At 37.1% G+C, this 16,821-nt stretch overlaps 1 protein-coding gene and 1 pseudogene across 1 annotated transcript in view; both read right to left on the bottom strand.

Moving 5' to 3' along the window:
* Positions 1-16,821, bottom strand: part of LOC109378176 (glycogen phosphorylase, brain form-like) — a 63,211-nt gene that overhangs the window by 37,727 nt on the left and 8,663 nt on the right. Inside the window, exon 2 of the mRNA XM_019634638.1 lies at positions 7,525-7,626. Coding sequence (XP_019490183.1) covers positions 7,525-7,626 — 102 coding nt within the window. The remainder of the gene's footprint in view (positions 1-7,524; positions 7,627-16,821) is intronic.
* On the bottom strand, positions 8,472-9,124 carry LOC109378175 (geminin pseudogene; annotated as a pseudogene).

Raw genomic sequence — 16,821 nt, 5'->3', positions numbered from 1 at the left:
ATATATATGCTCTCTATACAGACTCACTACAGATCAAAAGACAGACTAAAAGTAAAGTGATGAAAAAAGTTTCATGAAAATAGAAACAAGCAAACAAGCTGGAGTAGAAATACTTATACCAGACAAAACAGACTTTAAAATAAAGGCTATAACAAGAGACCAAGGCGGACCCAGTAATCCCACTTCTGGGTATTTATCTGAAGAAACCCCAAATGCTGCTTTGAGGGATCATGTTCATCCATACGTTCACTGCAGCATTATTTACAATAGCCAAGATATGAAAGCAACCTGGGTGTCCCTGCATAGATGAGTAAAGAAGAGGTGGTACATATATACAATGGAAAATTAGTCAGCCATTAGAAAGAATGAAATCTTGCCATCTGTGACAACGTGGATGGACCTAGAGAATATTGTACTGAGTGTAGTAAGTCAGACAGTGAAAGACAAATGTTATATGATTTCACTTATAAGTGGAATTTAAAGAACAATATAAACAAACAAAACTGACACAAATTCATAGATAAAGAGAACATTTTGATGGTTGCCAGATGGGATGGGGTTTAGGGATGGGTGAAAAAGGGAAGGGATTAAGAAGTACAAATTGGTTGTTACACAGTAATCATGGGGATGTAGGGTATAGCATAAAGAATATCATTAATAATATTCTAATAACTATATTGTCAGATGGGTACTAGATCTATCAGGGTGATAGACGGGAGGGGTGTTGTGGGGCAGGGTGAAAAAGGTGAAGGGATTAAGAAATATAAATTGAAAGTTACAAAATAGTCACTGGATGTAAAGTAAAGGGAATATAATCAATAATATGGTAATAACTATGTATAGTGCCAGGTGGGTACTAGACTACTTAAGGGGATCACTTCTTAAATTATATAAATGTGTAACCACTATGCTGTACACATGATGTAATGTACAACATAGAGAATATAGTCAATATTGTGATAGCATGATATGGTGTCAGATGGTTGCTGGACTTATCATGCTGATCACTTCTTTAGGTGTACAAATGTTGAATAAGTATGACGTACACCTGAAACTAATATTGGGTTGTCAGAAAAGTCATGATGCATTTTTGCAAAGAAACACAGAAAAAATATGTCATGACTTTTCCGACAACCCAATGTAATATTGTATGTTAATAAAAATCTTTTAAAAAGATGAAATGTATTTGGTGAAAATAATAGAAGCAATTATATTAATAATAATGTAATACTATATATTGAGCACCAAAAAATAATAAAAAAATAAAAGGAGCAACCAATAGGTGTAAATATGATGATCATGGAAGAAGCTTAAGTGCTTGGGCTGAAGACCAGATGGAAGAGGAGATAACTGGGGCAATCCTTCCAAGGCCTACTTGGAATCAGGGAACAAACGATGTCGCTTTACAGAGGGAAGATGGGCACCATTCTACTAGTTTATGTAAGGGATGCACATTCCAAATGGGGCAAGTTTTGCACATTCTCCTCTGGTCTTCCCAGTGACCAGTGGTATACACTTGGAAGAGGTCAGGCTTGGTCCAGTGTTCTGTTGCCATGAGCCAGCCACGACCTCATGCTCATGACCACCAGATACTAACCAATATATAAGCAGGGTCAGGGCAGACAGTGAAACAGGAAAGCGGGTGTACAAGTTACTTGGATGAGATAAAACAAAGTTTATAATTTCTGGCTTGATAAAAACATCTTGACATGTTTCACATCTTACAAAACTTATTTCACGTTCTATTGTGTTAACATACGAGGTCAGACAATTAAGTTCACGAACTCATCCTAGGAAAACTGCTACATAACTCATTGCAGAATATCACTTTGGTCACATTTGAAGTACTCCCCTTGGGAAGCTATGCACCAATGCCAGAGCCTAGTCCACACTTCAAAGCAATTTTGGAACTCTTTCTGGAATGGCCATCAGAGCTGTCGTCATATTACCCTTGATGTCCTGAATGTCATCAAAATGTCTTCCTTTCAATATTTCCTTTGCCTTCAGGTAAAGAAAGAAGTCATTGTGGGCCAGATCAGGTGAGTAGGGAGGGTGTTCCAATACAGTTATTTGTTTACTGGCTAAAAATTCCCTCATAGACAGTGCCATGTGAGCTGGTGTATTGTCGTGATGCAAGAGCCATGAAATGTTGGTGAAAAGTTCAGGTTGTTTTCGTCTTTTTCAGCACTTCTAAATAGTAAACTTGGTTCACTGTTTGTCCAGTTGGTACAAATTCATAATGAATAATCCCTCTGACATCAAAAAAGTTTAGCAACATCATTGCAACAAGTTTGTGAACTTGTCAGACCTCGTGAACTTGTCAGACCTCATGAACTTGTCAGATCTCGTATTCTTAACCATGATAAAAATGTTACTTTCCTCTGGGAAGTTGGGGGTATGTCCATTAGGAGTATTTCCCAATGAAGCACTTATGGGAAGAACCCAAAACATGTGGCTACATCAAGCCAATTCTACTTGAGCCATGCTTTGGAATATTTGGGTTGGAAAGTTGAATCTCTCCTGGGAAGAGAACACCTCCCAAATGAGTCTGTTTGAAACGGTCACAATAGCTGGGCCTCTTATATGCCAGTCAAACAAGTACTGTGACTTATTGAGAGATGATGAGAAAATAGATGTCCTTTTCTTGAGAATATATATAGACCTACAGAAACGGATTGCGTTCATTCCTTTTTATCACTGTGTAGTATTCCATTGTATGCAATACCACATTTTGTTTATGCCTGTATCAGCTGATGAACATTTGGGTTGTTTCCACTTTTTGGCTATTATGAATAATGCTAATAAGAACACTTACGTACAATTTTTTGTATAGATGTATGTTTTATTTTTCTTGGATAGAAACTGGAGTAGAAACTGTTGGTTTACATGGTAATGCTATGTTTAACTTTTTGAGTAATTGCCAGACTATTTTCCAAAATGATTCCACCACTTTACTTTCCTACCAACAGTATATGAGGGTTCCAATTTCTCCATATTGTCACCAATACTTGTTCTCTATCTTTATGATTATAGCTGTTTTTAGTGGGTGTGAAGTGGTGTCTAATAGTGGTTTTGATTTGCAATCCCTGATGATTAATGATGCTGAACATCTTTTCATATGCTTGTTGGCCATTTGTATATCTTATTTGGAAAAATGTCTATTCAAGTCCCTTGCCCATTGTTAAATTGGGTTGTCTTATTGCTGTTGTTGTTGAGCTGTAAGAGTTCTCAATATATTCTAGATACTAGACCCTTTTCATATTTTTGATTTACAAATATTTTCTCCCATTTTGTAAGTTGTCTGTTCACCTTCTTCAAAATGTCTTTTAATGTATAAAAGTTTTTAATTTTTTCCAATTTATCTATTTTTTTCTTTTATTGCTTGTGCTTTGGGTGTCATCTCTAAGAATCCATTGCCAAATCAAGAGATTTACCCCTATATATTCTTCTAAAAGTTTTATGGTTTTAGTTCTTACATGTAGGTCTTTGATCCATTTTGAGTTAACTTTTACATGTGGTATGACATAGGGCTCCAACTTCCTTCATTTGCATGTGGATATCCAAATGTTCCAGTGCTATTTACTGAAAAAAACTATTCTTTTTCCATTGAATTATCTTAGCAACCTTTTCCTTTTAAGAAATCAGTGGACCATATATAAAACACCAAAACCACAGGCAACAACAGAAAAAATAACAAATTAAACTTCATGAATATTAAAAACTTTTGTGCATCAAAAGATACTCACAAAAGAGTGAAAAGGGAACCTACAGAATGGGAGAAAAGATTTGCAAATTGCATACCTGATAAGGGATTAATAACCAGGATAGAGAACTCCTGAAACTCAACAACAGAAAAACAAACAACCCAATTCAAAAATGGGCAAAAGCTTAAACAGGCATTTCTCCAAAAGAAGATATATAAATGGTTCAATAAATGGCACATAAAAAGATGCTCAACATCATTAATCACTAAGGGAATACTAATTAAAACCACAATGAGATACTACCTCATTCCCATTAGAATGACTACTATCAACACAAAACAAAACAGAAAACAAGTATTGGTGAGGATGTAGAGAAACTGCAACTCAAGTGTACTGTTGGTGGGAATGTAAAATGGTGCAGCCACTCTAGAAAACAGTGTGTTGGTTCCTCAAAAAGTTAAACATAGAATTACCGTATGATCTACCAATTCCACATCTAGGTATATACCCAAATAACTGAAAGCAGGGTCTCAGAAATATTTGTACACTCATGTTCATAACAGCACTATTCACAATAGCTAAAAGGTGGAAGCAATCCAATGAATATTATACAGCCTTAAAAAGGAAGGAGATTCTGACATATGCTATAACATGAATGAAACTTGAAGGTATTAATCCAGTCAGAAAAAGACAAATATTGTATGATTTCACATATATGAGATACCTAGAGTTGTCAAATTCATAGAAACAAAATAGAATGGTGGTTGTCAGGGGTTGGGGAGAGGGGAGACTGGGGAGTTAATGTTTAATGGTTACAATCTCAGTTTTGCAATATGATAAAAGTTCTGGAGCTAGACGGTGGAGATGGTTAAGACAACAAATGAATGTACCACTGAACTTCATACTTAAAAATGGTTAAGATGAGAAATTTTATGTTATGTATAGTTTACCATAATTTTCAAATATTGAAGAAAAATTTGACTATAAATGTGGGGGTTTATTGCTGGACTCTATTCCAATGTCATATATGTTTATCCTCTGCCAGTATCACACAGTGTTGACGACTGTAGCTTTGTAGTGAGTTACGAAATTGGGAAGTGCGAGTGCTCCAACTTTGTTCTTTTTCAAGGTTGTTTTAATGATTCCTGGTCTGTTACATTTCCATCTGGATTTTAGGATCAGTTTATCAATCTATGTAAAGAAGCCAACTGGAATTTTAGTGGGAATTGCATTGAATCTGTAGATCAATTTGGAGTACTGCCATCTTAACAACATTAAGTCTTTTAAGCCATAAACATGGGATGCCTTTCCATTTTTAGGTCTTCTTTAATTTTTTTCAACAATGTTTTATAGTTTTCAGAATATAAGTTTGCATCTCTTTTGGAAATTCATTCCTAAGTAGTTTATTCTTTTTGATAGTATTTTAAGTGAAATTATTTTCTTAATTTCATTTTTGGATTGGTCATTGCAGGTATATAAAAATAGTTGATTTCTGTATATTAATCATGTATCCTGAGATGTTGCCAAAATCATTCATTTGTTCTATTATATTTTTACTGGATTCTTTAGGATTTTCTAGATCATGTCATCTGCAAATAGAGTAGTCTTCCTTCTTTCTTTCCAATCTGGATGCCTCATTTCATATTCCTGCCTAAATACCTTGGCTAGTACCATCAGTACAATGTTGAGTAGAAGTGGTGACAGCGACATCCTTAAGACAAAGAGGCAGATTAAATACCAGCTGGCACCACAATCAGTCAAATGTAGGCGGTAGGATACTACAGGACAAACCCAGTTTCAACAAATAAACGACAAGTCATGAACATAAAAAGAGGAGAAGCCTGTAGATTAAGGAGATTTAAGGGACATATCAAGCAAATGAAACTTAGTTTCTGAATATATTGTTTAAAGATTATAAGGCAATCGAAAACTTGTACAATGCCTGAAAAACTGATGTTAAACAATTACTGTCAATATTTCAGGGATTATGATGTTGTGACTAACTTTTAGAGAGACCTGTTGAAATATTTACAAGTAAAATATTACACTGCCTGATGTTGGCTTAAATAATCTGGAAATGGTGGGGATATAAGTGAAACAAGACGCCATGAGTTGGGCTTGATGACCGGTGAAGCCAGCTGATGGGTATGCAGAAGAAGTTCACTATAACAGTCACTCATTTTTATATATATTTAAATTTTTCTATAAAGAAAACATTCTTAAATGTGTTCTTGATAGCTCCATCAGGAGAGAGCAGCTTCTTTTGAAGTTCTAGTTTTTAAGGTAAACTGCTCCCCAGAACTACTTTCCAGCCTTCTATGATGCAACTGTGCCATGTTATATTTTTCACATTACATTACAAACCGGGTGCCTGGGGGAGAAAGCCTATCTCAGCTCTGCATCATTTATTTCGCACTTAAAACATCTGGCACCCAACATAGGACTAGAAGGCCCAGCAAGTGAGACAGTAAGGGTTTGACCATCATGAAAAATTTTCAAACACAAGCTAAATAGCAAGGGAAACAGCACTTTTAAGGAAAAAAAAAATGTACAATGTTTAAAAGGATATATGCTTCCCTGTATTTTGTAAGTTTCTATAATTAACACATTATTTCTATAATAAAAATTATAAACAGATATTGCATATTTATAGTATAAACATTCCCTCAAATCTTTACTAGCTATAAGAATTGTACAGAGATAAAATATTTGGGGGAAAAAACGGCTTAATAAAACTAAAATCCATGGGAGATCTAAGAGACTGTATGTTCTGTAGTCTTGGCAGACATGTTCTAACATTCATATTCAGTAAATGGAGCTGAAACGACAAATCACTTACCAGGATAACCTCTATCTTTTGAGATAATTTTGGGCATTAGATTCCTATTTTGGGGAGTCAATTTTTTGTTCCAAAATTTTATTGTAAACTATTTGGCCCAGATGTTCCTCTTCACTAAGTCCTGGAGAGGGAGACATGAGCCCCACGATGCTGGGCTGACTGACAGCAATGCAAGGCTCATACCACACCTCCTTGAAGACGGCCCCAGAGCATCTTCTATCCAAAAATCAAAAAGCAATAGAAGGTGCTGGCGGGTAGGACAACTCTAGTGAGGACCCTTCTATATACATGCAAAAAGGGCAGAAGTGATGCATATTCACACTCCAGAAATTCTACACTGAGTAGGTGAGGGAGGAAGATGGTGTTCGGGGAAAGTGGAGAGACAGAAAACAGACATGACCAATTCCAGCTCTGCTCTAAAACTGCGAATGAACTGTGAAAGGCCTCCAAATGAATAACTGTTAATGATGAACCTTTAAGCAAAAGGCAGTTTCTATTCTGATTAGGCGAGAAAGGGCAATTTTATAACTAGAGGATAGGATGAGTGCAAAAGGTTATCTTAAGGGCAAAAGGTTATCTTATGCGCAGAGAGGGACATCAGAGGTAGGTTACTAGCTCAATTAAACAAGGAGAAATGGGACAATACCAACCATTTCTGACACATGGTAAATCTGCCCCTGGGGTGAGGGTGAGAAGTACAATGGCTTCTAGAAGCCTCCAAACCTTAGCATCACAATGCAACTCAGTCCTTGCATTCCAGTGTATTAGCTCCCCATCCAGTTTTTACTTTCTCCCCTAGAGAAAAAGGAGTGTCGCCCAGGAGCCATGTCCCCACACACAGGGTAGAGTACACCGTAAGACATTTCTCTAGTCCTAGACAGCTGAGAATCCTAACATCAGTGCTCAACTCCAAGTGTCCTCAATTAAAATCTCAGTGTGCCACGAGAGGCTACCTGGCAGCCTGACCTCAAGGATTCGTACCTGATAGATGGCTTCATCACAAGCATTCTGAAGGCCCAGGTTCACCATCGTGTTCTGCAGTGTACGGCCCATGTAGAACTCCAGGGAAAGATAATAGATGCGCTGAGGGAGAAAAGAAAGCATCTTAGATCTCTTGTTCCATCTCCATACACGAGCAGATTGCGATGATGAGTAGATTCCTAAGGACACCTGCTTAGGGATTTCATTTATGTAAGCCTGCACTTACTGGCACATCCTAAAATGGGCTCTATCCCTTCACCAGGCCTTGGGTACCCTCAGCTTTCCAAGGGAAGCTCACTGGGGGACCCTTCTTCTGCTTCTTCTTTTTTATTTTTTTTACTTTATAGTTCTTGTATTTATTTTTAATTTTTTCTTATTTTTCAATTACAGTTGATATTTAATATTACATTAGTTTCAGGTAGTATAGCATAGTGGTTAGGCATTTATATAACTTGCGAAGTGATCCCCCCAATAAGTCTAGTACCCACCTGGCACCATAAATAGTTATTACAATAATATTGATTATGTTCCCTATGTTGTAGTTGACATCCTCGTGAACTATTTTGTTAACTGCCAATTTGTACTTCTTAATCCCTTCACCTTTTTCACCCTGCCCCCCAAAACCCTCCCATTGGGCAACCACCAGATTATTCTGGATCTATGTGTTTGTTTGTTTATTTTGCTTTTTAAATTTTATTTTACTTTAATTTTTAGGAGACAAGTTTATTTATTATATACAGAAGTCATGTGTGACATCTGAGAAAATGCTATTTACATAAAATATCATAGGATAAAAATACTTAGAATTTGTATTTTATTGCAATAGGGTCCCAGGATTCAAATAAGGAAGTTTGATTTCAACTTTGCATTACAGAAGTTATTTGCTCTGCTCAAAAGAACTATAATGGAGGTAAACTTTGGCAGTATTATTTCTCAAGAGTCAAATATCAATGAATTTCATATATACATGGTTTTGCATCTGTAGAGAAAGAGACAATTTCTTCAGCACATGTACCCATTTCTGAGAAGCCTCAGAATCCTCACCAGCTTCTTCTTCAGAATCCAATTCCTGACTATCCGGTGATTCAGTTATCCAGAGGTTCACCTTTCAGTCTCGCTATGGCCTTTGCCATATGCTGCACATGTTCTGCTACTTCTGCCAACTCTTTATTCTCCTTTTTCAGGGGGGCAATTTCACTGTCCTTTTATTCAATTTCTTTATGAAGTTTCTCATTTTCCTCTAGTGCTTCGTAGAGCACCTTCCTCCATTTTTCTGCCACTTCTTTCCAATATTGAGAGGACGGGTTTTCTGTAATCATGAGATCAAATGCTTCTTGGGTAACTTCTTCAGGATTTTTATTTTCACTATGTTCTGGGACAATAACAACTCCAGAGCTGGAAGTCTTAGATGTTAACTGGTCATTCCAATGTTTCATTTTGGACAAGCTTTTAACCAAGTCATTTTCTCTTCTAACAAAAGATCCAGCTGCAGAAGGCTGAATCATCTTCAGAGTTCTTCTTGGGATAAGATTATTCTTTACATTCTCTTGAATTCCTTGTTTCTGCTTCATACTGGGATTCATTATACACCCCAACCCAGCGGCGGCCAGCGAAGTCACAGGAAGACCGACTTCCAGGAGGCAGGTGCACAAAGCGGCTAGTCGGGTAACCCCTGCATATACCTGCTGCTCTCAGTAGATGAAAACGCTTAGTCCTCGCAGCTCACACAAAGAGAATAACAGGCACCTAGCACAAGGTCCCCAGCCCACCTGTGCCCTTCCCCACCTCTACCTGAGCAGTTGCCACATGCTGCTGTGTTTGTTTTTAGATTCTACATATAAGTAAAATCATATGGTGTTTGTGTTTGTCTCACTTACTTCATTTAGCATAATACCCTCTAGGTCAATCCATCTTGTCACAAATGGTAAGATTTGATTCTTTTTTTTAAAGCTGAGTAATATTCCATTATATATATACACACATCTTCTTTATACAATCATCTATTAACGGACATTTAAATTGCTTCCATATCTTGGTTATTGTAATAATGATACAATGAACATAGGGATGTAGACATGTTTTCAAATTCATGTTTTGGGTTTCTTGAGACATATATCCAGAAGAGGGATTGCTAGGTCATATGGTATTTCTATTTTTAATTTTTGAGAAATCTCCATACTGTTGTCCATACTGTCTGCACCAATTTGCAATCCCACCAACGGGGCAGGAGGGCTCCCTTTTCTCCACATCCTTGCTGACATTTATTGATGACAGTCATCCTGACAGGTGTGAAGTTATATCTTGTTGGGGTTTTAATTTGCATTTTCCTAAAGATTAGTGATGTTGAGCATCTTTTCACATGTCTACTGGCCATCTGTATGTCCTCTTTAGAGAAATGTCTATTCAGGTCCTCTACCCATTTTTTAATCAAATTGTTTTTTTGGTGTTGTATGAGTGCTTTATATCTTGGATATTAACTTCTCATCAGATGTATTATTGGCAAGTATCTTCTCCCATTCAGGAGGTTGTTTTTTCATTTCATTTTGTTGTGCAAATTTTTAGTTTGAAGTAGTCTTGTTTATTTTTTATTTATTTTGTTTCCCTTGCCAAGGAGATAGATCAGAAAAAAAATATTACTAAGAACAATGTCACAGAGTTTACTGCCTATGTTTTCTTCTGGGAGTTTTATGGTTTCAGGAGTTAAATTGAAGTCTTTAATCTATTTTGAGTTTGTTCTAGTATGTGTTTTTTTAAGGTGGTCCAGTTTCATTTCTTTCATGTATCTGTCCAGTTTTCCCAACACCATTTATTGAATAGACTGTCTTTACCCTATTGTATATTCTTGCCACCTTTGTCATAGATTAATTGACCATATAGGCATGGTTTTATTTTTGGCCTCCCTGTTGTGTTTCATTGATCTATGTGTCTGTTTTTATGCCAGTGCTATGCTGTTTTGATTACTATAACCTTGTAATATATTGAATCTTCGGAAAAGTCATGATGCATGTTTGCAACAGATGGCACGAGTTCATTTTTGGAAATAATAGTCATTCGCATCCATGTTATTTCTATGGCATTTGACAGCTGACAGTTCTAGCTTCATTCTAAACAAAATTGAGCAATTTTATTGAAGTTTGGAGATTTTACAACAAGTTGAAGATGGAAGACCAAACTGTGCATTTTGGCCATATTTTACTTTTACTTCCATAAAGGGAAGAACGTGCGTCAAGCTTGTGAAAAGTTGCATAAAGTTTACGGTGACAATGCTCTACAAGAATGTCAGTGCCAACGATGGTTCACGAAATTCCGTGCTGGTGATTTTGATCTCAAGGACACTCCTCCGTCAGGGAGGCCCACCGAGGTTGATGACGACAAAATAAAGGCATTGATCCAGTCAAACCCACGTTATACGACATGAGAGATTGCAGAAACATTGAACATCCATCATTCAAGCATTCATGATCACCTGAAGAAGCTGGGATACATAAGCAAGCTTGATATTTGGGTTCCATATGAACTCAAAAAAGTTCATTTGACAGCACGTATAAACATCTGCAATATGCTCATTGAACGTGAGGAAAACAATCCTTTTTTGAAGTGACTGATAACTGGTGAAAAGAAGTGGGTTGTTTACAACAATGTGGTGTGCAAACTCTCTTGGTTCTGACATGATGATTTGCCTCAGCTGGTGAGAGTACGTGCTCCTAACTAGGTTGCCTGTTCGAGATCGTGGGCTATGCCCACCCACAACTAAGACTGAACTCGGCACCTTGAGCTGAGATGCCGCCCGGATGGCTCAAGAGATAGAGTGCGCACTCTTAACAACAAGGCTGCCAGTTTGACTCCCACATGGGATGGTGGCTATGCCCACCCACAACTAATTGAACACAGCACCTTGAGCTGAGCGGCACGACTGGACTTAGAGCTGAGCTTGCTGCACCCTTCACAACTAAGATTGAAGGACAACAACTTGGTTGTTCCCCTTCCCCAATTCCCCAACACTGTTCCCTTCCTCCCCCAATTCCCCAATTCCCCAATAAAATCTTTAAAAAAAAAAAAGTTGGAGGACTCATACTTCCTATTCTCAAACCATACTACATAACTACACTCATTAACACTGTGTGGTAATGTGTCCATATTAAGATGCACACATAGAGCAACGGAATAGAACAGAGTCCAGAAATAAGTTCTGACATTAATGGTCAACTGATTTTCAACAAGGATGCCCAGATAATTCAATGGGAAAGAATAGTCTCTTTAACAAATGGTGCTGGGACAACTGGATATTCACCCACAAAAGAATGAGGATCCCTCCTTCACACCACACACAAGAATTAATTCAAAATGGGTCAAAGACCTAAATGTAAAAGCCAAAATTATAAAACTTTTAGAAGAGAACATAGAAGTAAATCTACATGACCTTGGATTAGGCAATGGTTTCTTCTGATACGACATCAAAAGCACAAGTAACAAAATAATAAATGAATCGGACTTTATCAAAATTAAAAACATTTGATACCTGGAGGCGGCTGGTTAGCTCAGTTGGTTAGAACGCAGTGCTCATAACACCAAGGTTGTCGGTTCGATCCCCGCATGGGCCACTGAAGCTGCGCCCTCCACAACTAGATTGAAACAACTACTTGACTTGGAGCTAAGAAGTCCTGGAAAAGTACACTGTTCCCAATAAAAAATTTAAAAAAACAAAAAAAATTTGATACCATTAAATTAAAAAAGACAACCCACAGAATGGGAGAAAATATTTTCAAATCACATAAGTGATAAAGAAATTTGTATCTAAAATACATATACAACTCAATAATAAAAAGACAACCCAATCAATGCTTGGTTAGGCAAAGGGTCTAAACAGACATTTCTCCAAAGAAAATACGAATTGCCAATAAGCACGTGCAATGATGCTTAACATCACCAACCATAAGGGAAATGCAAATCAAAACCACAATGGAGATGCCACTTCACATCCACTAGGATGGCTATAATCATAAAGTCATCAGATAATAACAAATGTTAGCTAGAATGTGAAAAAATCAGAACTCTCCTACACTGCTGATGGGATTGTAAAATCGTGCAGTTACTCTGAAAAACAATCTGGCAGTTTCTCTTAAACAGAAATACCACTTGGCCAAGCAATTCCACTCCTACGCATGTATCCAAAAGAAATGAAAACCTGTCTATTCATAAACTTGTACATAATAGCCAAAAGATGGAAACAACTCAACTGTCCATCAACAGATAAATGAATAAGTAAAATGTGGCGTATCCATACGAAATATTGTTCAGCCATAAAAATGAATCACACGTAGATACATGCTACAAGAATGAACCTAGAACACATTACAATAAATGAAAGAAGCCAGTCACAAAAGACCACATATTGTATGATTCCATTTATATGGAATATAGGTAAATCTATAGAAACAGAAAGATTAGTAGTTGCCTAGGACTAGGAAGATAGGGAGTTTGGGGTAGGTGATAGTTAACAGGTATGGGGTTTTTTGGGGGGTTAATGAAAATGTTCTAAAATTTATTGTGGTGATGGCTGCACAACTCTGAATATACCAAAACCATTGAATTGTATACTTTGAATGGGTGAATTGTTTTGAATGTGAATTTTATCTCATTAAAACTGTTACACACAAAAAAAAGAGTACAAAAGTTTGACGGATTACAGTAAAATAAATGTTGAATATAAAATAGAATACACCCAGTTGTAAAATGGTGGAATAAAAATGCCTTTGCCCACTTCTACCTAAAACTCACTGACTGTAAGAAAACAGAGGTAGATACATTTCTTCTCATTTTTATAGGTCAAATGTTAGTGGAACATACTGAGGGGTCAGTTTTTCCATTTTATTCTTTATTAACTGCACTAGGAATGAATAGTCTTTCTTTACTTTTATATTTCATGAGAAGTCAAAAGAGAAACTAAGACAAGGTAGCATATCTTCTTAGTAGTTTATTCTATTTAGTCCTAGCTGTTATTTCCTGCCTCATCCTGCCTTCCTTACTGTCTGGATTAATTAGGCAGCCTGCTATTTTAAACTCACACATTTCTACTTTGAGAACATCATGATTATTCTTCACTTCATAGTTTGCTGTTTCTCTGTAGGGTTATGCCGTAAGTTTCTTTTCCCCACCTTTAAGAGAAATTACTGCTAAAAATGATCTTGCTTTAAATATTATATATCTTGAAAGCATTACCTTTTTGAACATATATTAAAAATATATATTAATAAAGAAGACAAAAGGGTAAAATAGTTGCCATTTTTAAAAATCTGCCTGGATTCATTTTAGTTCTGTATATAAGTAAAGATTTTTTTTCAAGTTTGTTAAGGTGTTAAGTGTATTTTCTATATGTATTTACCATTTCTACTTGACATTTTAGAAAAATTCTGTTTTGGAAATGAAGGGAAGAGTCACTTTGGAACTATCATTTTCCTTTTAAAATGTCATCTTTCGTTTTGGGTTTCTTGATATTCAGATGATAATTTAGTGGGTTAAACAGTCTAGATGCACTGATCTTTGAAAGGGAAACCACATTTCAAATCTGTAATTACCATGAATATTTAAACTGTCCCATGATATTGTATGATTTTTTTTTGTTTTTGTATGATATACATCAATTTGTTTACTAAATTAGATATTTGCTTAATAAGTATAAATTTCATGAACTATAATTTTAGAATTAAAATTTATTCTAGTTTTGAAGAAAAATAGGAATATAAAAAGGTGACAATAATTTATATAAACTACATTGATTCTATTTTTTGTGGAGGCATAATTATGTGGAGACATAATTCAGAGATTTTCATTAACCTTAAAAGTGTTTCGTTTGGGGGCCGGTTGAGTGGCTCAGTTGGTTAAGAGCGTGAGCTCTGAGCAAAGGGTTGCTGGTTTGATTCCCACATGGGCCAGTGAGCTGCACCTGAGCTGAGCTGCCAATAGGCGGCAGGATGGCTCAACAGGTGAAAGCATGTGCTCCTAACAACAAGGTTGCCAAGTTCGACTCCCGCATGGGATGGTGGGCTGTGCCGCCCCTCCCCACCTGCAACTAAGATTGAACATGGAACCTTGAGCTGAACGGCCACAAGCTGCCGGAGGGCAGCCGGATGCTGACTGGACTTGGAGCTGAGCTAGTTGCACCCTCCACAACTAAGAATAAAGAACTTGGTGGTCCCCCTTCCCGAATTCCCCAATAAAATCTTTAAAAAAATAAAGTTTAGTTTAATTACTTTAAATCCGTACAATTGAAAAGAAGCTAAAAACTTTATTATTCGTCATGACTCAAATTAAAGCTGTTCCATTGGGTAGTCACAAGAGTAAAAAAAAAGAAAGAAGGATAAGAAAAAAACAAAGGTGGCAAGTCAGGGCAGGTAAAACTAAATTAGAAAGCGGGCCCTCATACCGCTTTGCCACCAAGCAGAACATAGGGACAAAGGTAACTGTCCACTGCTGGTATTTGCTTTCTGAAAATGGGGAAAGGATAAAGCACTTCACACTCACGTATGCACACTCATGAATATGCACACACATGCATATGCACACACATGCAAACATACACTTGTGTACACACATGCACACTCACATGTGCACATGCAACCTCGTATGCATGCACACATGCACTCACACTTGTACATCCATTCACACTTGTACATTCACACACGTGTTCGTGTACACTTACATGTGTGTGCTCACACTTATAGTGCACTCACACATGTGCACACTCACTCACATATCTGTATGTATACACTAACACACGCACACAATCACAAACCTGGGAAATAAGTAGGAGCTGCTTTCTCCAGGATGCACACATCAGACCCCTGCCCCATTATCCAGCTGCAAACAGCTGGCTCAGGAAGAATTCCCTCCACTCCAAGAAATGAAGCTCAGGGTCTACATCCTGAAAATAAAAATAGAAAGACAGATGGGGAAATACGATGGGCAAAGAGCGCCCATCGTTTGCCAAGGAGCAAATGAAATTTGTAAATGCAGACTCATCCAAGAAGTCAAGAAACACTGATAACGGAAAGACCTGACCAAGCATGGGAAAGAAATAAAATAAGAAATAAAACCATCACAGAAATGGAGGTACCAGTGAATACAAAACAAAGGCAAAGCTGAAAACAAAACCTGGCTGAGGAAAAGTGAACAAAATGTGGGGGAAACATGAAAAGGACTGAAGAGAAAAATATCAATATGGAATACAAAAGATACTTAACATGTGTCTCAGTGTCCCTGAAAAAGAAACTGAATATAACGTTAAAAATTTTTCATATGTAATTTAAGAAAACTTGCCATACATATTTAAATCTACAAATTGAAAGAACACGCACACATATTTTAAAAATCACGGAGTTCAGTCTTTGCCTTTTTACACTTTTTTGATTATTTGAATGTATAGTTTCTGAACTACCATACAAATTCCAATGCCCTTTAATTCATAAACACATAGTGTAATGAATGAGTCCGCGCAGCCACTCTAAGTACCACTGCAGTCACTACAGCTCATGGTCCATTGCATCTTACTGAGTTTTCATCAGCTTGGCTTTATTTACCCTACACTTGAACTGATTTATTACTATATGGGGTTTCCATAGCACTGAACCTCCCCTCCTTCCAGACAGGCCTTAGTAACCAGTGTGAGAACACAGAGCCCAACAAAATCCAGCTGTCTGAGAAAAATGTGAGTGAAGGTTTTGAGCACAATCATTTTCTTTTTCCCACACACACAAAGGCTCGTACCTCCCATACATACACACTTTTGGGGTGCTCCCCAAGAGGTTTCAGAAAAAGTTGGACCGTCAGGAATATGATCAAGATGTTTTTATTTTGACTTTATAAATATGTATTTTTAAAGTTTAGTTTGATCTTTCTGCTAAAATTTCTAACTTTTAACTAGGACTATGAAAACAAAATGTTGTTCTTCCAACAGCTTCTCTCTTTTTGTAAGGGATGGATACTGAAGCATAAAATGTTGGGCCAAGACTTGAAACCTTTGAATCTCTTTCATTTTCTTCCCATGTTGAACGCAGATGTCAAGGGTTCAGCAACTTATTTAAATCTGTAGCACTGAGCAGCCTCCTGCAGCACCTCTGCATAAGAGCAGAGGCACCACGGCATCCAGGTCTCCGAACACCACCACTCAGAAAAGACTGACTGTGTCAGCTCTAAGCCAGGCACTGCTCAGATGGAGTTCTGGACTCTGGGACAGTGGATTGTTTTTCTCTGTTGTGTGTGTGAGTGTGTGTGTGTGTGTGTGTGTGTGTGTGTGTGTGT

This window comes from Hipposideros armiger, unplaced genomic scaffold (genome assembly GCF_001890085.2).
Source record: "Hipposideros armiger isolate ML-2016 unplaced genomic scaffold, ASM189008v1 scaffold_1784, whole genome shotgun sequence".
NCBI classification, from domain to species: domain Eukaryota; kingdom Metazoa; phylum Chordata; class Mammalia; order Chiroptera; family Hipposideridae; genus Hipposideros; species Hipposideros armiger.
The sequence above is the reverse complement of the archived record's forward strand: the minus strand, read 5'-3'. Positions and strand labels throughout refer to the sequence as shown.